This window comes from Sesamum indicum, linkage group LG4 (assembly GCF_026168435.1).
Source record: "Sesamum indicum cultivar Baizhima isolate 11 linkage group LG4, ASM2616843v1, whole genome shotgun sequence".
Taxonomy (NCBI): domain Eukaryota; kingdom Viridiplantae; phylum Streptophyta; class Magnoliopsida; order Lamiales; family Pedaliaceae; genus Sesamum; species Sesamum indicum.
This window is the reverse complement of record NC_142660.1, coordinates 16,479,500-16,503,754: the sequence shown is the minus strand read 5'-3', so window position 1 is coordinate 16,503,754 and position 24,255 is coordinate 16,479,500. Positions and strand designations below refer to the sequence as shown.

Below are 24,255 nucleotides of genomic sequence, written 5' to 3'. Positions count from 1 at the left end.
TGTTTTTCACTCCTATATTTAGGGTCCTTATTTTGCCACCCCTCTAATATACAGAATTGTAAATATAATTAAGCCGCAAAATACATAAAGGCAAAAGGGGTAACCTTTTTATCTTCTTGTGCCCAATAGATAGGCAATTTTGTCCAACCATAATTTTATCCAAACCCGTGACAGTGTTTCCCACCTCCTAGACGGGACGCATTATCCATAAGACCGACCCAACCACTAATACCGAATTTAAAAAATGTAAACCGAACACATAATTACGCGTGATAAATCATCATATCATACATAATTACACGAATCAAACCAGGCTCGTGTACAACAAAGAAAATAAAGCAGCTGAAGCAATCCGTTTTAAATAAATCCCAACTCAAAGAAACCATGGAAAAAAAGTGTATAATAAAGCATAGAGCAGCTCATTTTTCACCCAGACACAACAGAATTGAACAAAAAAGAGAAGAAAAACAGCTTAGAATTTGTATAAGCAGCTTCCATCGTCGCTTCTTGCAGTGGGATCAAAGTTAGTTGCATTCGGATCAGTGCAACCTTCAGGCACAGGAATGTTCACTTGCTGAGCTGCCTGCCCTGCATAATACAAATTTTTGCAACAAGTTAGAAGGATTCCTGTGTCTTGTGTAAACTTTTACTGTATGATATCCTCAAATTGTGGATGCAAACCTCCTATCAAGGCCAAGAATCTAACCGTAGAAAGTTCCTCTATCAATAGCATCCTTGTTAGCATCTCCAAGTGCAGCATCCTTCAAGTACTTGTCGGCCAATTGCACCCTCTTAACGTTCTCCTGCTCGGCCACAAGCATGTTACCGTATTCAAGCAGCTTCGCAAGAGTCATCTTGGGCTGCTCAAATGTCGGTGGGCCTTCCCTCGAGTTCACGAGCTTCTTTCCAATGTTGTCCACTCCCACTCCACCGATCCACTTCCTCACTTCGTCATCATACACTCTTGCCCTCAAAGCACCGAAGAAATCTGCAAGGTGTGAATACTACATGATCATCATAGAACCAACAGTTTGATTTTGTGTTGCAATTTTATGTATCATACTTATAACAACCAGTGTATAACACATCTTACTTTCATATATTAAATAAAATATAAGATGAAGGAGTTCCGGCTAGTTTTTTAGTGACGGATGACACACAGACCACTGTTAACCACGTTACCAGCTTAGGATTTCGTCTAAAGTTCAACTGGGAAGATATGATTCTTACCAATGGATTGGCCGGGGAAGGAGTCGACAAGTTTGACAACATCCTCATCTGGGACATTGTCAGTCCGGAAAATACCCGTGCAAACACCAATACGGTCCTCACGGGTGGGAGCCCAGTAGAACTTCTCCATACGCCCGTCACGGATGAGAGGAGCATACAAGGTGGAGAAGTCGTTACCTGTGACGATAATAGGCACACGGGGGTTGTCCTCCTTGTTGTACATACCTGGGAGCTGCACGTTGGTGGGGTTGTCAGCAATGTTCATGAGGGTGGCATTAACCATCTGGTTGTTCACGGTGTACTGTGTGGTTCCACCAAGACGACCAGCACCGGCATCAAGATCGTTGATGAAGAGGCAGCACATTTTACCCTTCCTGATGATATCTGCAGCCTCACGGTACCGTTGCCTGATCAGTTTCGCAGGCTCTCCAGCGTTTCCACTTTCCAGTTCTCCAGCACTCATCATGATTGGGCTGTTTCACATATTTTATTAGATAGATAGAATCACCTAGACTTTCTCATATAAATGTGAAAAATTCTCGAGATTACTAACTTAATTCCCATCTTGGCGAAGACAAGCTCACACTGGAATGATTTACCCTGTCCTTTGCCTCCCCAGATACCCAAGATAAGAGGAACCTGTGGCACGAAACAGCCATTATATCGTCTTAGACAAACTTGTCTTGATTCAATTATCTATTTGATCCACGAAGGAACTAAAACGAACCTTAATGTTAGGCAAGCTCATGAAGTTCTTGGAGATGTGGACGACGAGCTTGTCCATGAAGGCAGGGGCGATGTAAAATCCACCCATGGTGTTGTCAAAATTGTATCTGTCATCAACACCATCAGCTTAGTTACGATTAAAATACAAAGATCTATACTTGAATTCCGCACATACTAAAACTGGATTATGTGAACAAACTAATCAAAAGAGATAGAGACAAGGATCATTACTGGCGGAGTCCCTGGCTGATGTACTCGTAAGAGCTGAGGACAGCATCATGGGTTCCCATACCGGTGGGAGCTTGGAAGAGACTGTCGACCAAACCCTTGCCTCTGGCGATGTCCTGTTGGTCATCCGAGATATCTTCCACAAGACCCTTCCATCTGTCTGTGCTGGTCTGTTTGCCCTCGTCGACCTCAGCCACCACCTTGAAGTTGCGGGAAGAAACCTTGGGGACGTAGCCGGAGTTCACTTTCTTCAAGCTGCTGCCCAAAAAGGATGAGCTGGGGACTGCAGCTCCAGCACTGGATCCATTCAAGTTGAGCTGCATCAACAGAATTCTCATTACAACAACAAATTTTTTGCTACAAGTTCACCAATAAACCTGACAAAAAGCATAATTAGCACCTACAAAACGAAAAAAAGCTTTTGATACAATTCAACTTAAGCCATTCAACTGTTATAAACAAGTATAGACACTCATATTCTGAAACTAAAATAGTTAAGAAAAACTTTGAGCTGCTTTTCAGAATTCAAATTCATCATTTCAGTAAGTGAACTAAGGCACTTGTCTAAGTTAATTAACTTAGGCTTCTATACACGAAACGTTTATCTACCGGATAACATATACTAGGCTGAAATTTCTGGCTTAACGATATCAAGGCGCTAAACCTGTATATATTCTCCACGCATCATTTCAAGATTTAGAATCATATGAAAATAGATCAGCGTAGTTCGATATTATAGGCAGAAGCACGTAATATATCACAAACACATTCGACGAATTCCAGAAATCCCAGTTAAGACATCCAGTAAACTTATTGAAACGCGCATGTAACGTAAATATAGCACGTAAAACATGTTACTGTAAGACAAGAATTAGTACTGGCACACGGTTAACAGCTCCGACGGTGGAGACGGCGGCTGCCATTGCTGCTAGTGATCCCTGAGGCTGTGACTTAGCTGCAGAGCAAGAGAGTTGTAGTTTGTGGAGTGCAAGAGTGGAAGTGTGCAGTAAGAGGGGACTTATAGTAGGGGGAGTGTGAAGATTGGGGTTTGAAGAACCAGTGGCCACACAATTAAGATATGCCAGCATGCCACGTGGCAAATGAAGGTTGCATGGGAGCTGTTGGGAAATCTTCACAGTTCAATAAGGTTTCTGAGGTCGTTATTTCAGCTTTACTCTTCTCCACTTAATAGTTTTGGTCTGTTTAGTTACCACACACGCCTATTGGACACAGCCTTTGTGTCTATTACAGCCCCAAATTCTGTCCTGGCATAGAAACAAAACTGAAGCGGTAACGTGAGGTTTTCTCCGTTGGTTTTATCATTTTTTTTTTTTATTTTTATAACGTATTTTAAGTGTGTTATTTGATGGAAGAATTTCAAATAATTATAATTTTTTTTTTTTGGAGTAGAGTTATCAAGAGGCAACCGTCGTCATTAAAATTCCAGGGAAAATTTCATATTAGCCTTATATTTTAGGAAAAATTGCTAAATACTTACCTGTGTTAATTAAATAGTTAAAAATTAACCCGTTGCAATTATAAACACTGCAAAAAAACCTTCTCTGTAAAAAGAAAAGTGGAAAGTTGTCTGCAAGCATTGAACATGCGAATAGAATAACTTTTTTTTTTATGCATTTTCAGCGTTATACTCTTTGAATAGATCAAATTGCCCCTGTCAATATTATTTTTAGTTAATTCTTTATTTTTCATAATTTACTGAGAAAAGGTATGATAAATATTTAAAAAATATTATTCATCAATATTCATATATAAAAAATATTAGTACATCAAATTAAATTATTATACATATTTTAATATGAAAATATCAAATTTTTACGATTATTAAATATTATTATAAATTTTAAAATCAAAATACATAATTTTATTTATTAAAAATATTATTATTTTATTTAATATTTGGGTTGGATATATTTTGTAATTATATTATTTATATAAATTAAGCTAAATAAGATTCATTTTTTAATAAAATATATTTAGCCACAAAAAAATACTTACTTAAATTAATTCATTATATTAAAATTTACAAAACAAAAATACAACAAATACATAAAAATTAAAAAAAAAAAAAAGAACAAAATAGAACCTCACCCCACCCCAACCACCCTACCGGCGTTCCAGGCCTCCACCCCCAGCTTCCGCCTGCGCCTCCCAAATTTGGGGCAGCGATGGGCGACGTCGCCCAATTAGAGCTGTGGCGACGTCGTCGTCGTTCTCATCTCGCCGTTGCCCAACCGGGCCAACCCTGTTATATACATACATATTATATATATTATAATTTTTTTATCTTATATATAAATGTGTATGTATATATATAATTGTTTGTGCATATATATCAATACAAAAATATATTTTACAAATTAGTTAAGAACTAAGCCGTTCATTTTTAATTAGGAAAGATCAACGGTTACTAAAATTATAAGGGCATAACGGGCAAATTACTAAAAAAAATTGATTAAGGGTAATGAACGGAGGAGGTGCATGTGCAACATTTCAAAAAATATAAAGGGTTTTTTAATCGAATTTACAAAATATAGGAGGATTTTATGCAATTTTTTCAAAATTTTATTATTTTGACCACCGCAAAAAACTCTTTTGAAATTTTTTTATTTTTTAATTGACTTCAGTTAATTTTTATAGTTTTTTGTAATTGTGGTTTGGACATCATGTTTTACTACATTATTGTTAGGATATTAGTAGGGATGGATAAAAAATTAGCATAATGTTTGGATTCATTTTTTAAGTATTTTGTTATGTTTTGTGGAGATAGAGAGAGAAAAATAAAGATAAATAAGTGTGTGTAGAGATAGTATGTATGTTTGGATTTGTTTTTGGAGACAATTTAAAATAAGTATTATATGTTTAATGTTGTGTTTTGGGAGACAAAAATTATTATTCATTGTCAAATCATGTCTTTTTTATATATATTTATGTATATACGTGTGTATATATATACGTATGTATTTATGCTAAAACAGTTAAAAACACTTAAATAAGGTACTTTTAAATAATGACAAATATTGAATATATTTTGACTTGTCTCAAAAATTATTTAAAAATAAAAACAAACATTGTGTAGATTTGCGGTGCCGGACAAATTTTTATATTTATCTATTGGATTTTGCTCCTCTGGGCTCACATTATAACATTGTTAGGGGGGGGGGGGGCATTAAATTTATTGGACACGAATCTATACTATATAAAACATGAATGTTAAGTATTTGTAAATACTCATATTTTTATTTAAATTATTTTATAATAAATGAGAATTAGTTATAAAAAAATAAAATACTATGAAAAAAAGACTATTTAATAGTCCTAATACTTTAAACTACTTAGATAATGATAATAGAAAAATAATATTTGTATGAGATTATTTTGCTCGAAGAAACATTTAAATATTTTAAGAATTAATTAATTGACTAGGACATGATAAAATTTAAAATGAAATAGCATCTGAATAATATATAAAATACTAATCTAAATTTTCAAAATTTAAAACAAAAATAAATATCATGAAATTTTATGTAAAGCTTATCAATCTTATTAGGGCTTTTTTTGCATTTTTCCATAATTTTATTGATATTTACATCATTGAAACATTACTATATACAATTATATTTTTAAAAGAATTAATAATAATTGTTTAATTGATGAGGAAAGTTTTGTTATTTGTAATTCACTTTAATTAATTGATATTATTAAAAAAATTAATCCTTAAAATTGAAATTTGTATTGTTGCTAATTATTATGTTTAATGATTTTGTATTGAAAAAATTAATGTAAAAGTAAAATATAATATATAAAAATCCAATATTGAAATAAAAATTAATTAGTCAAAGTCCTTTATTTTTGAATTTATATAATAAATTTTAATTTATCTTCTCGCCGTTCATATATGCATGGTGACCATCCTCAAACTTCTGCCTGAACCCCACATTCCCCGATAGGTTTTTTTGCATAAATTCACCTCCTCAACTGTCTTGACGTGATTACCTGAACATATGCCCGTATTAACATAACTAAACAAAGCAAGCTCACATACTCTACTTATCCTAAATATTCTATATAATTAATTGTAGTTATGTTAATATATATATTCCCATAAATTATTTGCCACAAATAATAATTAAATTTTAAATATATAAATTACAAACAATAATTAAAATACACAGAATAAAAGGGTTTCAATCGTTCCCTGGTTAATAACGATCCACCTACAAACTCAGTCCAGACGGAAAGCGATAACTGCAATATATACAAATGTCTCAAAAATCAATATAATTATAATTATAAAAAAATATAATTGATAGTTAATTAGTAATAGAAAGAGAGAATAGGTGTCGACATGTTTCAAGAGTGTAGATAAATTAGAGGAATGTTATAATATATACAAAATTGCGACGGCCAAACATAGCCGTTGGGAAATAGCTGCTACATTGCGATGGGAATTTGTGATGGTTAAACACTTTAAACAATTTTTTATGATTTTTGAGACGGATAAAAAAAACAACCATCGCAAATTGCGATGTGTTATGACAGTTGCAATAAACAGTTTTTTGTAATGGGGAACCAATTCATCTAAGCCTATAAGATGCACATATCCTGTTTGAATTGTATTTTTATATTGGGTTAATTATATTTAAACCCCTTCAAAAAATATAAAATTACACTTTTCTTTAAAGAAGTTTTGAAATTACACTTAAACCCCTTCAAAAATTTACTATTTACGCATGAACCCATTTTAATAGGATTTGGACGAAAAATATTGACATTAGCAAAAAAAAAATTACATAAGTTTCTAATTTTACCCCTTATTAACGTTTTAACGTAATAACTTGTACTTAGAAAGGAAAAAAATTTAATAATTTTAACCTCACTCTCTCTCTCTCTATATATATATTACATTTATGTTTTTATAAGTACAAAAATATATACGAGAACATTAAATAAGGGACAAAATTAAAAATTTACGAAAAACTTTTTGCTTACATCAGCATTTTCCGTCCAAATCCTAATAAAAAGGGATAAGTGTAAAGCGAGAATTCTCAAAAGAGGTGTAAGCATAACTTCAAAAAAAAAATTAAAAAAAATATAATTTTATATTTTCAAAAAGGTTTTAAATATAATTAACCTTTTTTATAATTTCTCATAATCTCTCCACACAAACATACAAAAACGGGTTACTTTACAATGATCCCAAAATTTGAGCACATGGAAGAGTACACAGTACACACCCACTACGTATGCTCAGCTAATTGCCCATGAATATAAAACCACTATCACTAACATGATTTGGTATTGGGACACGACACGGTTGCCAAATGAACAGTTGAAAGATGTGATTGGTGCATACCTTTATAATACTCTCTGAAAAAGCACAATGAACTTAGCAATTATTGCTAAATAAAGAGAAAAGGAGACTATGGTACCTGCCTACTTTGCCTACGCTAAAAAACATTAACATAGACTACTGATCACCAACATTCTCTTGAGTTTTGGAGCCTACCTATTACAACAATGATTGGTCTTCTATCAGTTGCAATTGGATAAAGCGGCACAAATATGGAAAATTTACCCAATTTGTGAATGAAATTGCTGCCCACAAAGGAGACCTAAAAGAATTCACTTTCTATCATAAAGTAGGAATGTCCCTTAGCCCTTACAAAATTAGGGGAAATGATTCTATTAGATATAAAATTCTTATTTTTGATTTTATAGTTTTTAAAAATGAGTATTTTTTGTCCCATGACATATTTTTGTTTTATATTTTAATGAAAAATGTCATGTGCTTAGCATGTCACAATTAGAGTTTTAGGTCTCATATGTTGCAGGATTCTCACTTTTGATCTCATAACTTTAAAAAAGTAGTACTTTTGATTCTAAGCAATTGACAACCACATGGCATTTTTTATTAAACATTTAAAGAAAAGTGTCGTGGGACTAAAAGTGCTACTTCTTTAAAGTTACGAGATCAAAAGTGAAAATTTCATAATAAATGGAATCAAAAGTGAAAAATCCTAAGTTACGGGATGAAAAATGCAACTTCCCCTCAAGATCACGTCTGACCCTTCTAAGACCATGATTATAAAGCTAAGATCTCAAGAACTCAGCTCCTTATACCATAAAGCAAAAGCTTGAGAACATGACAGGACTTAGCTCTTCATGTGGAGCTTGCAAATTCTTGAGAAGAAGGTGCAATGATGAATGCGTTTTTGCACCTTATTTCTGTTATGAGCAAGCAGCAACTCACTTTGCAGCTGTCCATAAGGTTTTTGGGGCCAGCAATGTCTCAAAGCTATTGTTACATCTGCCGGCGCACTGCAGAAGTGACGCTGCCATAACGATATCTTACGAAGCCCTTGCACGTTTGCACGACCCTATTTACGGTTGCGTTGCTCATATATTTGCTCTACAGCAACAGGTTTCTCATTATGACTTATAATCTCAGTTCTTCTCATTAAAATGAAAAGAGTTCTCTCTCATGGATTTTAAAGGGTTGATTGTGTTTTCCCTCCTATGAAAACACTTATACAAACCCCTTAAACAAAAAAAGAAAAATAATAACACGATACGAACCTCTGAACTTTTAATAAAAAAGCTCACTGCCTCCCGTCTCAGGGGACGCCATAGCTGTTTTTTCAAAAGTTCATGGCATTGCCCTATAGGACACGAGTTGCATTTAACCCTAATTAAACTCTCGTTGCAGGTAGCCAGCCTCGAGGACGAAATAGAAATCACCGCAAGCCAATTAATGACCGATCTTGGAGTTGACATTGCAACTTCTACAGCACCTTACGCGACTAGTAATTACCTGTATTTTCCTACGCAATCCAACATCACAAGCAATTGTAGTCAACAAGAGGGTCCGCCCATTCTACACTCAGGAAATGCATCCGAAAGCCAAGATTGGTGCAGCAACATGGAGTTGCAGCCTCCTGGAACTGAGTATGACATCTCTCAAGGTTACTTCAATTCAAGTACGGCTACGGAGACGCTACCTCAACCTCTAGACCAAGACGCTTATCTCCTCGAAGAGCTGATCAACCAGGGCTATGATCTTCACCCACTGTGGATGAAGAATGCAGCACCTTAAACTGAAGATGACCAAAGAGAATTGCTTGCTGTTCTTTGAGTACTCTTTGCATCTCAATTCGCATTACTCCAAGTCTGTATATATTACCCCACACGATGTCGTTAGTCTCAATAACAGGGGACAAGTGCAAGCAGAACAGCAGGATCGCATCGGTTTCCATATGGAAACTAATTAGTTTTACAAGTTCTTAATCATTTCCATCTTTTCCTTTTACCTATGGCTATCGAATTCTCTTCCCGTTGCTTTGTTTCTTATTTTTTGTATGGACTCCCTGCTCCGCTTCTTTCCGAATGGAAAAAATTTATGGAAAAAATGCAAACAAACCTCATGTGTTTTGTCAAATGAGTAAATTACCCTTTATAAGAAAAAGATAGCAATTTAACCCCTATATTTTAAAAAATATAGTAATTTACCCCCTTTATTTTAAAAAGTGAAGCAATTTATTTTCCTATTTAGAGAGGTAAACTGCTTCATTTTAAAAAATACAAGGCGATATGTAATTGAATACTAAACAGAGTTTGTAATCTCCCAAATTTGAACTTCACCTATATGAATGGGTACATTTCTTGGACAAAAGTATGTGTGATCATTACGCACAAATCGTACGTCAACACATTCTCTCCTACAGTTCTGTCTGTATTTTCATTTGGAGCATCATCAATTTGAGGTGGGCATACTAAGTGGGTAAGTCCGAAAGCAGTGTTGGAAACGAGCAGTGGGTACTCGTAGACTCAGGAGATCAAGTGGAATTTTGTAGACGAGCCAAAAGATTCGTGAATTATAGAGAAAAATGCAAGTAGTATCTTTTTATGATATTGTAAATAAATAAATTATTTCTTATTAAAAAAATAATAATTTACGTTTGTCTTTTTAAAAATACAGCAATTTTACCCCTCATGTTTTTTAAAAAGGCAAAACAAATACAATTTGTCTTCTTGAATTTTTATGTAATATTTACCCCCTTAAACTAATAAATGTAACGCTTACCCTTTAAAATAAAATTTTTGGATGATATTGCCCTTATATTATATATATGTTTAGTTCAAAGAATTTCTTTTTTCAACAATAGTGCATCATAAACTTAACTAAAATTTTCTTAATTAAAAAATATCTTTTAATCATAATAAAGTAAAAGATAATCAGTGAATTAAATAGTTTAAATTTTATTATATTTTACAGGTCCAAAGTTAAGTAATAAATGAGTACAATAACTACATAAAAGAAATTCACAATTTTCTTTTGTTAATTTGGTTATAAAATGAAGTTATTAACTATTTATTCTTTTATACATAATAATAAGTAATCACATATCGATTTTTTTGAATATAATTTCTCTTTTTCTAAAAATATTGAACTTTTGATTAAGAATATATATTTGTTAATTTTTTTTAAAAAGCATATATGAATTGTTGGTCATATTATATTCGTTAAATAGATACCATATATTAATTTTATACTAAAATTTTAATTTAAATTATTCATTTATTAAAAAAATTAATTAGAAAATTATTTGATAATAATTTAATACGCAAAATACTAAAATATATTAAAAATAATATAATTGTTAAGGCATGAGAGGCATTTTTGTTCAACTAAGGGAGTAAGTGTACATTTGTTAATTTAGGAGGTAAATGTTACATCAATAATAGTTCAGAAGGGCCCCTTTTCAAAATAAAGCAATTTACAGTAAATTGTTATCGTTTCTTTATAAGGGGATAATTTGCTCATTTACAATATTAAAAGAAGGTAAATTGCATTAAATCCGAAATTATTGAATTAATTCGTAATGAAAACCAATGCATTTAGCAAATCAACTCAAATGTCACTATATTGAATTAATCAGATAAATTGTAAAATCTGCACTAATTAAGTCCAAAACAATTGGCCAATGAGGCCTAATTTAGTTGGCAAAGTTGAGGCCTCATAATCTTAGAGGTCATGGGTTCGAATCTCGCTTAGCGTGGAATGTGTACTGAATAGTAGGTATTTTTTCTACTATAATAATAGGTGTTGATATTATTGATCAAAGTACGATTGTCGTAATAGTATTTATTAGATATTGATATTCGATAAGAATACTTATAATCATTTATTTGTAGTCCTTCCTAAACGTTGGATTTTAAAAGATTTTTGTATGACTTTTGTAGAATTCAAAGTCTGAAGCTTATTTATACCCAACCAACCATCATCCCAAAAGATATGTAAATATACCCAACCAACCATCATCTTACCCTGTACACCTCCTCATAGGTGGGAGTGAAGAAAATTTTACCTTTTCATTACCAGAAACTTAGTTATTTATTCTTGGTGACCATAAAGTAGAAGAAAAAAAAAAGTATGTTTTTGTCGCGGAATTTACAACGGGATTTACGATAGAATAATGTCGTTCTTTAAATGTTTCGCGGAATTTACAATGGGATTTACGACAGATTAATGTCGTTCTTTAAATGTTGAGACGGCTGAGGTGGAGTTAAAAAATGGTTCCGACAGAAAATAAGACCATTGTAAAAATTATGACAGGTTTAGGATGTTTTCGATATTTCTATCATAATTAAATAAAAAAAATACTAACTTAGATTATTTTTAGTATAGGGGAAAATGCAAACAACCTCCTTGTGATATTGCAAATGAGTAAATTATCCCCTTATAAAAAAATAAATAGTGATCTACCTCCCTGTATTTTTTGAAATACATCAATTTACCTCCCTATAATTTTTTAAATGAAGCAATTTACCTCCCTGTATAAGGACGTAAATTGCTTCATTTTAAAAAGTATAGGGGGTTGAATTGCTATATTTTTTTCATAAGGGGGTAATGTGCTCATTTTCAATATCATAGGGAGATAAATTGCTATTTACCCTTTTTAGTATATATTCATATTATACAAGTTCTTTTTAACTATTGAAAAAAAAAAGAGACTATTTATTTTAAGTTAGAAATATATTATTATTATTATTATTATGTTCACAAGAGTTCAAAATTTTCATTATTCACATAAGATAATGATAATATATCAGCATAATAAAAAATATAAAAAATGTTGTTCTTTTTGTTTAAGAAAAGACTAATTTGATAATTTTACAAACTTAAGGGACTAAAGTGATAAAATCAAATTTATTAACTATTCTACCCTCCAAAGAATCAAAATCCAGTCACTTTTTTATCAAAAAATGATTAGAGGGGTCAAACTGAGACAAAAACTAAAATTGAAGAATATTAAAATTAAAAAATGAACTTAAAAAACTAAAATAATTTAAACAAAAAAAACTACCAAATAACTTGTCTGCAGTTGGAGCCATTCCCATCGCTTTGTTCTGCGATATTGATTATAGTGTTAATTTGTCTTTTTGAACAAAAACACTCTGTTATATCGGGATTTAAACACACACACAAAAAAAATAAAATAAAAAATACCCAAAAAAGGCCCTGATAAGTGTGATGCACGCGCACGTGATAGTAAATTTAAGTTAGGATTGGACTCTTTTACCCTTTTCTTCTTCAATTAAGAATCTTTTTTGTCCCCCCATCGGATATTCCTTTCCGTAATTTTACTTCCTCAAGCAATATCCCTCGCCAAATCAAAATACGCCACGTTTTAAGGGATGAAGAAATACAATTTTAACTTGTTTCTATTCAAGAGTTTCCTTGTCTTGGATACATCATTTCAAAGGCTTAAATATGTTTTTAATCCTCTAATTTCAGTTTTTTTTCCTTTTTTTTGTTTTTTGCCGAATGCAAAACAGTCCTGTTATTTTTTTTTTTAATATTTCGTGATTTTAATCTTTTTAATATCGGATATTGTAAGAATTATCGGAATAAATCATACTCCCCTAGCAATTTTTAGGCGTTCGTGTCTGTATCTTTTTAGAGGTTGCAAAAGAGTCTAATAATTTTTTGATATTTGGCAATTTTGTAAAAGAGTCTTTCTGGTATCGGATTTTGTAAAATTTATTAAAATAAATCATGTGTCACGTTATCTTTTGTTTTACTTTTATGTCCAAGTTGAAAAAAGTGAACCAATCAGAACTACTGCCCCAATTTAAATGAACCAATTGAAGCACACATGATTAGTTCCAGCAACTTTTGCAAAATTCTCCAACGAAAGGACCAATATGCAAAATATCAAAAAGTTATAGAACTCTTCAATAATTCTAAAAAGATAAAGAATAAAAACATTTGGCATAATTTTTAACTGTAGTTAATATTTTAGCCTCGAAAACGACTAACAATACAATCGAGGTTAATAATTAGCATTTACCACGAACTTTTTATTTTTGAATCGTAATAATTGACCATCACAAAAAGCCATATTTCTTATGATGTGTGGATCTTCTATCACACTTTTAATATTACACATCAAAATTACACCCATAAGTAATCGACGTGTATTCGCCTTTTGAAATAATTAAATCAAATTATAGATTAAAACTAAAATCACATACAATACATGTTTGAATTTGACGTTGCAATAGAGATTCTTTACCTTGATTTTCATGTCGGGCCACTCTAAGTTTCTTCGCTTGCAAGCGATGTGCAAAGGTGGAGTGTAAAAAGTGACCCAACCGACCACTCAAAAGCAGATCGGAAGTCGGAATAGTGAGCGATGACGCAGAAATTAAAGCTGAGACTCCCAATTTACAAAACTTGTATTGGTTTTCGGGCATCATTTGCAGAGCAAAACACTAACAAAAGCACAACAGCTGGAATATATTCTGTTTAAGAGGGGTTTAATAACACATCAATTCTTTCTCTTTTGTCTCTTCCAAGTTTCTACTGACCTCTTATTTTTTATTTGATAAAGTAATAATGCTATTCTCCCTCCTCACTCATCCTATTTTTCTTTTCTGTAGAGTTTATATTTTCCATCTTTTACTTAATTTTTTATTTGTAATCATATTATTTAATGTGAACAACATCTTTGGGCATTTTGCAAGTTTCTAAACTGAAACTTGGAAAATCGATGTCAGCACTCCAACCACTCATAATAGATTGAAAGCACAAAAGATTACCAAAGCAATGTTTTAAAATCCAGCTCGACCCGAATGGTAGGACCGTCTGAACTGCCACCCCCCGCCCACAAAATGGGCCGGTTGAAACCAGAAAGCCAGCCAAAAAACCACTTTTTTTTGTGGAAATCGTTTGACCTAGTGGTTCAACCGGTGAACTGTGTGACCTTGTACTAGGTTGATTGAACTGGTCGGGTCAATAATCAAGTGTAAATACATGATAAAATCTTTTATTTTTTTTTCTAAAATGTGTATTATTTTTGTTAAGTACCCTAATTTTGTGATATTTTTGAAAGATAATAATTTATTTTTAAAAATGTGCATTATTCTATTAAATTGGGATCATTTCGGTTAAGTTTAACTACTTTATGTTATTTCTAAATATAAAGTCCTTATTTATTTTCTTAGTTCAATTTTGCTGATTTATGTTAGATTATTTCTGATAATTTAGTGCATCTAATTTTCTATTAAATTTGAAAATATATAATATTATTACTAGCTTGCATTTTATTTTTATAAGTTTGTTTTTAAAATTATTTTATTATATTGTATATCTTATCAAAGAATTATTAATATCAAAGAAAAAAAGTTATTTTTTTTTAAAAAAAAGAAAGATTGTTAAGTATATTAATATAATTTATTATTTAACGTTATTTGAAAAATATTAATAATTATTTATGATATAAATATGATGTCATCAGTCCTACCATAAGTAACCTAACGATTGAATCAATAACTCGTAGTTAAAAATTATCGAACGAACGATTTAGATTTCAAAACACTGAACAACGATTTGGGTTTCAACCAGCGACTCGTGCAGATTGATTGGGAGTCGGGGGCGGAAAGCTTTCAAACTCAAGGGGAACAACAAGAGTTCCATTTTGAAAATAATATGGGGAAAGTGATTTTCCTTCGTCATCAAGAATAATATAATGGAAAGCTAGTATATAAATACAAGAGAAAGGAATCTAGCTAACAAACTACTAACCAATCAAATTTGGGAATAACAGAAAAATCCTAACAAACAGATTAATATATAATACAGAAAATGACAAAAGAGCAAAACTGTACAGAAAAGATGTAGCTAGCGACCTGAAGAGCAGCGATGCAACCTCAAGACCAAACTAGCGACCTCGAGGACTTGCACATTTTTCACAAGGAGTTTTGTCAAATAACGAAAAATAGAGATAATCGATTCTTTTGAAAATGCTAATCATCCCCCCTAAAAAAAATACAAATGCTAATCATCCTTTTTAAACTTTTTCTGATTATATTTTTACTTATTCATTAATTCTTTTTTATTTTTGTAATCCAAAAATACTTGAAATTCATAATTTTTAGTTTCACTTATTGATTAAACCAAATTAAAACTAAATGGAAAAAAAATTGGTCCTTAAATTTGTCTTCGACTAATTTTGATCCATTAACTATTACCATTATCATTTTTATACCGTTAATTTGCAAAAATGTATAAATTTGATTTAATTTTTGCTCAATTTTCCGACAGTTTTTGCTGGAATTTGATTTAATTTTCGTTCAATATAAATTGATAATAATATTATAATACATCAAATATTTTTAAACAACTAATATGTTCTAAAAATGTTGAGATTTTAGCAGAAAAAATATATTTATGTACTTGAAAATCAATATATTATTTTTAATGCTTATATTTATATATTATTTTACATTATTATTATCATTGTATAAATTTATTATTGTATATTATATGTTAGAAATATTTATAAACCTGTATTAAATAAATAAATATGTTAACGGACAATACATATTATGTTTTTTAATAAATAATGCATTACTTTTTAATGCTAAATATTTATATATTTTACATAATTATTTTATTCTATAAATTTATTATTATATTGTATGTTTTGAAATATTTATAGACCTTTATGAAATTAATAGATGTGTTAGCAGAAAAAGATATATCTATGTATTTTATAAAATAATGTATTAGTTTTAATGCTAATATTTAGATTATATTAACATAATAATATATTAGTTGTTTAAAAATATTTAATACATTGTAATATATTATCAATCTATATTGAAGTACTTCTAGAAACATATATTATATTCGATAGTTGAGCTCCTAAAACCTAAGTTAATTGTAGCACATCTGGTGAAGGGTTTAAATATTATTTTAGTCGACTAAGATTCAAATCACAGGGGTAATAAAATTTTTCAATCATTCAAGTTCATGCCCCATCATCTATTTTATTGCCTAAGTGGAAATTCCGACAGACAAGTGGTAGATTTCGGCAAATTTTGCCGGAAAATTGAGCAAAAATCCTAAATTGGACCAAATTTACATATTTTTTTATAAATTAATGGTAAAAAATTGATAATGGTAATACTTAATGGACCAATTTTTTTTTTTTTTTTGTCAAACTAAATTTATACATATACAAATATATATTTACATATCTACTAAAAAAAAATATTCAATTAATAAAACTAAAATGACTGATGAACTAATAAAAAAATATACAATTACTACATATTTAAAAATATATATATGATAATTATATAAATGTGGTAATTATATGAATGCATAAATTTATTTTTATTTTTTATTAGATGTACCAGTGACTAGTTGAATTGTATCATGAGCCATACTACCAGTCTTATTAGGTGAGTTAACAGTGACATTTTAAATTTTTGCTATATTTTGCTATATCATGAGCCATACTACCAGTCTTATTAGGTGAGTATTTTGCTATATTTTTTAAAAAATAAATTTTTTACTAGTGTTTTTTTAATAATGAGTATTTTAAATTTTGTAACTAACATAGCGGCTAAATTGCATTATACTCTTATATATATATATATATATATATATATATTGCACACACGTTGCTCCTAGTATAAAATAATTGACTCGACCGATACTAGCTTGCTGTTGTTCCACATAGAGGGGGGACCGAGAGAGAGAGAGAGAGAGAGAGAGAGAGAGAGAAAGCTAAGATCATGGCGGATGCAGCAGTCGATTTCCTCCTTGAAAAGCTCCAGCATCTACTGTTTCACCAATCCCTTCTCATCATCGATGTCAAGAAGCAGGTGGAGAAGCTGGTGGAGGATCTCCACCTCTTCAAACTCTTCCTTGAGGACTCCGCCAAGAATCGGCGGAAGGACGAGAGCCTGCGAGAGCTCGCCCGCCACATTCACGATGTTGTTTACGAGGCAGAGGACATCATCGACGCCTTGGTGACGCAGGCCGCCAACAGCAAGTCCAGGAGTTACTTCAGCAGAGCTTTCGACGCGCCGACGAAGCTCCTCACCATCATCAATGATATCGACACCATTTGCGCTATGGTCGGCAACAAGGCCTGGATTCACTCCGCCGACCTCGCCGGGGATGAAGGGCTTCAAAAATCAGAGGTGACTTTGATCTTGATTTATGCTTAAATTATCCTATTAAATTTGACTTGGTTCTGCGTTTTTCTTTTAATATAGACTTGGTTCTGAGGTGGTAATGAATTTCGCATTCAACTTTAACACACGTTATATAATACTAGTTAGCGTGCCGCATTCTGTATACCAACATAATTTTTATAAAATATTTTTTTGAGCTATATTATTTATTTTTTATAGAATTAAATATTATCTGAAACGCATATAAGATGAGAATAAATGAGGAAAACAAACTATAAAACCATATGAAAAATCATGATGGGTGAGGAGGTTAAAAAAATAACGATTAAAGGCAATTTTAGTTCTTTAACTTCAGGCAATTTTTATTTTAGTCCTGTAATTTATTAGGGTTCTATTTTAGTCCTCTACAACTTAAAAAAGCTCGATTTTGGTACACATTTGGTCGGAAATTTGCCTCAGTCACCAGAAAAAGTCACATGGCCTTCATATCATCGCCACGTGAGCTTTTTAAGCCAATAAAAACGAAACCCCCAATTTAAAAAGTCACGTGAAGGCCATGTGACTTTTTCGATGACTGAGGCAAATTTCTGACCAAATGTGTACTAAAATTGAATTTTTTTAAGTTATAGAGGACTAAAATGAAACCCTAGTAAGTTACGGGACTAAAATGAGAATTGCCTAAAGTTAGGAGACTAAAATTACCTTTAATCCAAAAAATAACATATCAATAAATTGAAAATAGCGATAAGATGCTTTTTTAATTATATATAATACAGATGACAATTAAAAATTTGTTTTTATATACTCATCATCATGTGAATGTTTAGTGATATCTCTGATGCAACGGCACACTGGAAGAAATATTAAAATTATTTCTTAATTATCATGGTTAAAATTAAAAATTCTAGCTATTGCGCAGTCGTTTTTATAGATGAAGTCAAAACATTTGTTACTATTAGAATTGTGGTAATATTTTGGCATATATATGTAAAACCACAGCGAATGTTGCTTAACTGTAGTTAAAATTTAAATTTTTGCATCGATTTTGTCTAACTGTGATAGATAATATTGATTTATTATAATTTTTAAGCCGTAACGAAATATAATATAGGAAATAATCAATTTTTTTTGTAGTGGTAAGAGACATTTATATAAAGTTATAAGCTTTTTAATAAAACGGCATGCTTGAAAGCTTATACAATGGTGAAAATATTTAATATTAGATATTAACTTATAAAATCTAAAAATAAGATATTAACAAAATATATAAAGTCAATAAGAAATTTACAATATCTTAATTTTCAAATTTTAATATTTTTTTAATTTTGATCATATTAATTATAAAATTATTATTAGTACTAACATATCATAAGTTTCGTAATTTAATTTCATTCAGGTACTCTAAAATTTTATTTTTAAAATAATATTTAAACGACACCGTATGCAAGACTTTAGAGTTCACTTTTTTGTATTATTATGTCAGAACCTCTGGTTTCCATCTCTTATCACGCGTTGACATGCAATGGCCCTTTAACTCCGTTTGCTTTGGGGAAATGTTTAACATGAGGAATTTTATTGTTGGAAATTTTATTCTATTCCAAATATTTGATAGGATAAGGTATTTATGTAGAGAAATCAGTCAAAAGTTTTAAAAATATTTGGTATGTTATATACAATAAAAGAATGAAAATACCTATTATATTATTATTATATATACACTTATATACAAATATAAGGAGAAATAATAATTTTTTGTTCCGTAATTTAAGTATCTAATTCAAATTAGATTTAGTTGAATTTGATCAATTAAAATACAAATATAATATACTTATCGCATTTTTGATATACTATTTAGAGAGAGTGATTAATCACAACGATACACGACGTTAGCAGTACTTACTTTTCATTTAGGTGGTAATCTTTTTTAAGAAATTAAATGTGTGAGACTGAACACTGAAAATTAAGCGATATTATTAATTTTATCACTAATTATATATATTTAGTAATAAAAAAATTTTATTTTCTCAAAATAATTAATTCAAAAGTACTAATAGTGATAATTATTTTGTAAAAAGTATAATTGACAAAAAATAATGACAAAATGTTGTACATTAAGTTGTCATTAGAAACAACTAGTGACAAATATATATTAACAACCTAGTGACAATAATTACTTATTGTCAACATATTTGTGTTGTCATAAAGTTGTCAGTATAGATGTGTCGCTTATACTAGTATATAAGAAAAGACGTGGTTTATTTTAATTCACAAACGATGATTTGGGATATCGCAAAACCAATTTCTTGTTATGTCGACTATTCTCCTAAGTTGATTTTATCTTTCTTTGGTTTGTATATTATATTCTTATTTTTAATATATTTTAAAGTGTAAACAAAATTATTTATTATGCCCACAAGTATAGTGTGTCACGATGACTAGTTATCTATAATGACAACTTATAATTTCTTTCATTAATAATTACTAGCTATCACGACGCATTGTCCTTGCATGCATATAATAAATAATATTTTACGCTTTAAATATCATAAATAAGAATAAAATATATTAATTTGACAATTAAGGTAATGTAAAACTTGTAAATTTGAATAAGTTAATTATCTTATAAAATGAAGGGCCTTTTTGCAATCACAAAAAATGGACGTAGCAATGTCAATACCACCACTTCGTGTCTGCACCACCTCTTTTCTTTGTAATAGTATAAAGGGAAAATCGAATTTTTGGTCCTATATAATAAGCTTATTTTCTTATTTAGTCTCATATGTTACACTTTTCTCACATTTCATCCCCTATATTAAGAAAAAGTCTCAATGTTAGTCCCACATGCAACGTCATCATAATTGTAAAATCTTCCACCAGGATTATTGTTTAATCACGAAGTCCACAAAATACGCTCCTCTCCCATAATAACGTGTGGGTTTTTCATTCACCCAACTTCTTTCACTCACTGTTGACATGGGCTCTTTTGCAGCTTTTAAAATTAATTTTTGGGTGAAAAATCACCCTAATAAAGTCGTTTTGAATTACTTGCCAAAACCCAACTTCACGTGCACTTACTGATGGCCACATGATTTTTCCGTTCAATTTTTATTCAAAAAGTCACATGGGACTAACATTGGGAGACTTTTAACTTGTTCTTACTTTTTGTTTCTGAAGGTCCCTTTAATTTTTTTTTAATATTATTTAAACGAATGAGAAACACAAAAATTGAATTGAATCTTAATTATAAGAAATATTCATAATTAAAAGAAATATAGTATAGCTCATAATACTAACAGTGATAGACATAAAATAATTCAAACATAATACTAAGACATCAAATTTATCAAATTATTCTCCTTTAACTATATATTGTTTTAAATTAGTATTTTCATGGAATTAAAGAGAGTCCTCAATTGGAGTATTTGTCACATTCTATTTGTTTTTTACATTTTAAAATAATTAGGATAAATTACAATGATTTTTCTTGAGGTTTGACATAATTACAAATACCTCATCGTTGTTTGAAAAATTACCCATACCTCCTTGATTTTAACGGTTATCTAACAATTAGCCCAATCTGTTAGATTTCCATCGATTTTTTGTGGTGAACTAACCAAAATACTTTTGTGGATTAAAAATTATAATTTTATTTATTTTTTTATGGACTAAGTAGATAAATTTTTTTATAATTTTTTAAAATTTTGCCATCCATCCCGTTCGTTTTTTAATAAGTTTTTAATTTTTTAAAAAAAATACAGTAAAGGCAAAGTTGACAATTTCATACCTCAATCCAAGGATTACATAGTTTCATCAAATATCAGGGAGGTATTTATAATTTTTCAAATAATTAGGAGGTATTTATAATTATGTCAAATATCAGGGGAGACCCATGTAATTTACACAAATAATTATTACATGTTAACTTTGAAACGTGCTTTCTGCATTTGATCTTTTACGCTACAGCAACTTATAGCAATGTACAATGACTTTGGGTTCTGACTGTCGGCAGTTAAAAATTGTCAAATAGGTTCCCCTCCTACGACAGGATAATGTGGTGGGTTTTGAAGATGGCGCCAAAAAACTAATAGGTTTTCTCCTTGAAGAAGCACCGCAGTTGGATGTCATCTCCATCGTTGGCATGCCTGGCCTTGGCAAGACAACCTTGGCAAGAAAGATTTTCAATGATCCAGTTATCCGGTACGAGTTTCCTGTTTGCATTTGGATTTATATCTCTAAAGAGTTCACGAAAAAGGATGTGTTTCTTGCCATTTTGAAAGAGTTCACCAGAATCGATGAGCACATGAATGGCAAAAGCGATCATGAATTAGCTCAACTAGTTGCTGCTTATCTAGAGAGAGGAAAATTCTTAATAGTCATGGATGATATATGGACAGTTGAGGATTGGTATACACTCCAAATTGCTTTGCCAAACAACAACAACAAGGGGAAAGTTTTGATCACCAGTCGTCATGTTCAAGTGGCTCGCCATGCTAATCGCAGTAGATTTCCCCATGACTTGCGTCTCTTGACTAAGGATGAGAGTTGGTTGCTGCTCCAGTATGAGGTATTCGGTAAGCCCGAATGCCCTCCTGAGTTAGAAGTTGTTGGAAAATCAATTGCCGGAAAATGTTGTGGATTGCCACTTGCAATAGTGGTGGTAGGAGGAATTCTTGTCAACGAGTTTTCAGCATCAGATGACATGAGTGCGACAAGAAATGCATGGACAAAAGTGTTTGAAAGCATTGACGACCTTAATGAGGACCCCAAGAGATGCATTGAAAGAATTATAGCATTAAGTTATGATAAATTGCCTTATCACTTAAGAGCGTGTTTTCTCTACTTGGGAATGTTCCCTGAAGACTTTGAGATACCTATTTGGAAATTACTTGGCATGTGGATTGCAGAAGGTTTCATACAGAAAGAATCTAGCATCAACCTGGAGGAAACTGCAGAAAATTACTTAAAGGATCTTATTGGCCGGAACTTGCTAAAAGTTGATAAGAGGAGATCCGATGGAGGAGTCAAAACATGCCGCATCCATAATATGCTACGTGATTTCTGCAAGAATAGAGCGGGAAGTGAAACGGAGAATTTCCTCCAAGAAGTGGAGATGTATAATGATGGATTTGTACCTCCTATTAGCCATGTAGAAAAAGTTCGACGCCTTTGTATCCATGCTAATGTCTTGGAGTTTCTATCTTCTCAACCTTATGGTCCTCGGGTACGTTCTTTTGTTTGTTTCTCCAAGAAAAATGTTAGCTTGGAAGGCGGGAGCATTTCAACCATACCTAAGGCTTTTAAACTGCTTAAAGTTCTCGACGCCAAGCCCATGAAATTTGCAAGAATTCCTAGTGAGCTTTACCATTTATTTCATTTGAGGTACATCATCTTGTCCTTCAATTTGGCAAGTCTTCCTAAATACTTTTCCAAGTTGTGGAGCATACAAACACTTGTAGTTTATACAACTTGTCGAACTCTTGAAATTAAAGCAGATATTTGGCAGATGATTCAGTTAAGGCATTTCAAGACAAATGCATCGGCTACTCTGCCGGAAATAGGGCAAGGTAGTAAAGCAAGTGGACAACTTCAAACACTCAGTAGAATTTCACCACAAAACTGCACAAAAGAAGTACTTGAAAGGGCTCAAAATTTGAAGGAATTGGGCATTCGTGGAGAACTAGCCTTGCTTCTAGACGACGATTATAGATTATTTGATAATTTGGTGAAGTTGGAAGAGCTTGTGAAGCTCAAGTTACAAAATGATGTATTTCCTAGTCCACCTTCCATCCACCAATTGCAAAGCCTTCCTCCATCATTCAAATTCCCACCAAACCTCAAGAGCCTAACGTTATCTCACACTTTCCTAGATTGGAAGCATATCTCTATCCTAGGATTGTTGAAGAACCTCAAGGTGCTCAAGCTAAAAGAAAAGGCATTCGTAGGTGATTGTTGGGAGGTAACGGGAGGAGGTTTTCACCATCTTGAGTTCTTGCACATTGGAAGGACAAATTTAGTTACTTGGGTAGCTTTAGGCTATCAATTTCCTAAACTCAAATGCCTTGAGCTGCATAATTGTGAGCAACTCCGACAAATTCCAGTTGGGCTTGCTGATGTACCATACTTCCATGCCTTGGACTTGTGTCGTTCTAAATATGCAACTGCTTCTGCCAAGAAAATTCGAGAAGCAAAGGAAAGGCAAGCAGACCAAGCCGTGGAAGTTGAAGGATTCAAACTCTCCATTTTTCCTCCCGATGAATGACCACCCTTGCTTATATTATTTTCTCTATGCATATCTATATAGGGTGAATGGAAATTTACCTCTTATGAATTTGAAAATGAGCGCATTATATAGGGAGGTAAATTGCTTCATTTTAAAAATCATAGGGGAGTAAATTGTTGTATTTTAAAAAATACAGGGAGGTAAATTGCTATTTATATTCTCATAAGGGGAAATTTGTTCATTTGCAATATATAAGGGGGTTGTTTGCATTTTTCCATATATAGAAGCTATTATCTTAGCTCTACTGACAGAAATTGAACAATGTTTAGCTATTTTTA

General features: G+C 31.5%; 3 protein-coding genes across 5 annotated transcripts; 2 read left to right on the top strand and 1 right to left on the bottom strand.

Moving 5' to 3' along the window:
- Nucleotides 1-263: 263 nt before the first annotated feature.
- RCA (rubisco activase) lies at nucleotides 264-3,221 on the bottom strand. Of its 2 annotated transcripts, none has more exons than XM_011078498.3 (7): nucleotides 3,063-3,221; nucleotides 2,188-2,501; nucleotides 1,958-2,063; nucleotides 1,784-1,869; nucleotides 1,231-1,703; nucleotides 682-988; nucleotides 264-588 (listed from the first exon to the last, which is right to left on the bottom strand). In XM_011078498.3, the coding sequence occupies exons 1-6, from the start codon at nucleotides 3,105-3,107 to the stop codon at nucleotides 702-704; spliced, it is 1,311 nt and encodes a 436-aa protein (XP_011076800.1). In that variant the 5' UTR covers nucleotides 3,108-3,221; the 3' UTR covers nucleotides 264-588; nucleotides 682-701. The 2 variants fall into 2 exon arrangements, with proteins under 2 accessions (XP_011076800.1, XP_011076799.1); XM_011078497.3 differs by having other exon boundaries at nucleotides 707-988.
- Nucleotides 3,222-8,306: 5,085 nt separating this feature from the next.
- Nucleotides 8,307-9,552, top strand: LOC105160992 (LOB domain-containing protein 25). The gene is made up of 2 exons (XM_011078539.3): nucleotides 8,307-8,626; nucleotides 8,912-9,552. Exons 1-2 carry the CDS (start codon nucleotides 8,348-8,350, stop codon nucleotides 9,296-9,298), a joined length of 666 nt encoding a protein of 221 aa, XP_011076841.1. The 5' UTR covers nucleotides 8,307-8,347; the 3' UTR covers nucleotides 9,299-9,552.
- Nucleotides 9,553-17,213: 7,661 nt separating this feature from the next.
- On the top strand, nucleotides 17,214-24,137 carry LOC105160952 (putative late blight resistance protein homolog R1B-12). 2 transcript variants are annotated; one of them, XM_088879385.1, is made up of 3 exons: nucleotides 17,214-17,703; nucleotides 21,725-23,076; nucleotides 23,201-23,327. In XM_088879385.1, the coding sequence occupies exons 1-3, from the start codon at nucleotides 17,293-17,295 to the stop codon at nucleotides 23,202-23,204; spliced, it is 1,767 nt and encodes a 588-aa protein (XP_088735511.1). In that variant the 5' UTR covers nucleotides 17,214-17,292; the 3' UTR covers nucleotides 23,205-23,327. The 2 variants fall into 2 exon arrangements, with proteins under 2 accessions (XP_088735511.1, XP_011076796.1); XM_011078494.3 differs by having other exon boundaries at nucleotides 21,725-24,137.
- The last annotated feature ends 118 nt before the right edge of the window (nucleotides 24,138-24,255 follow it).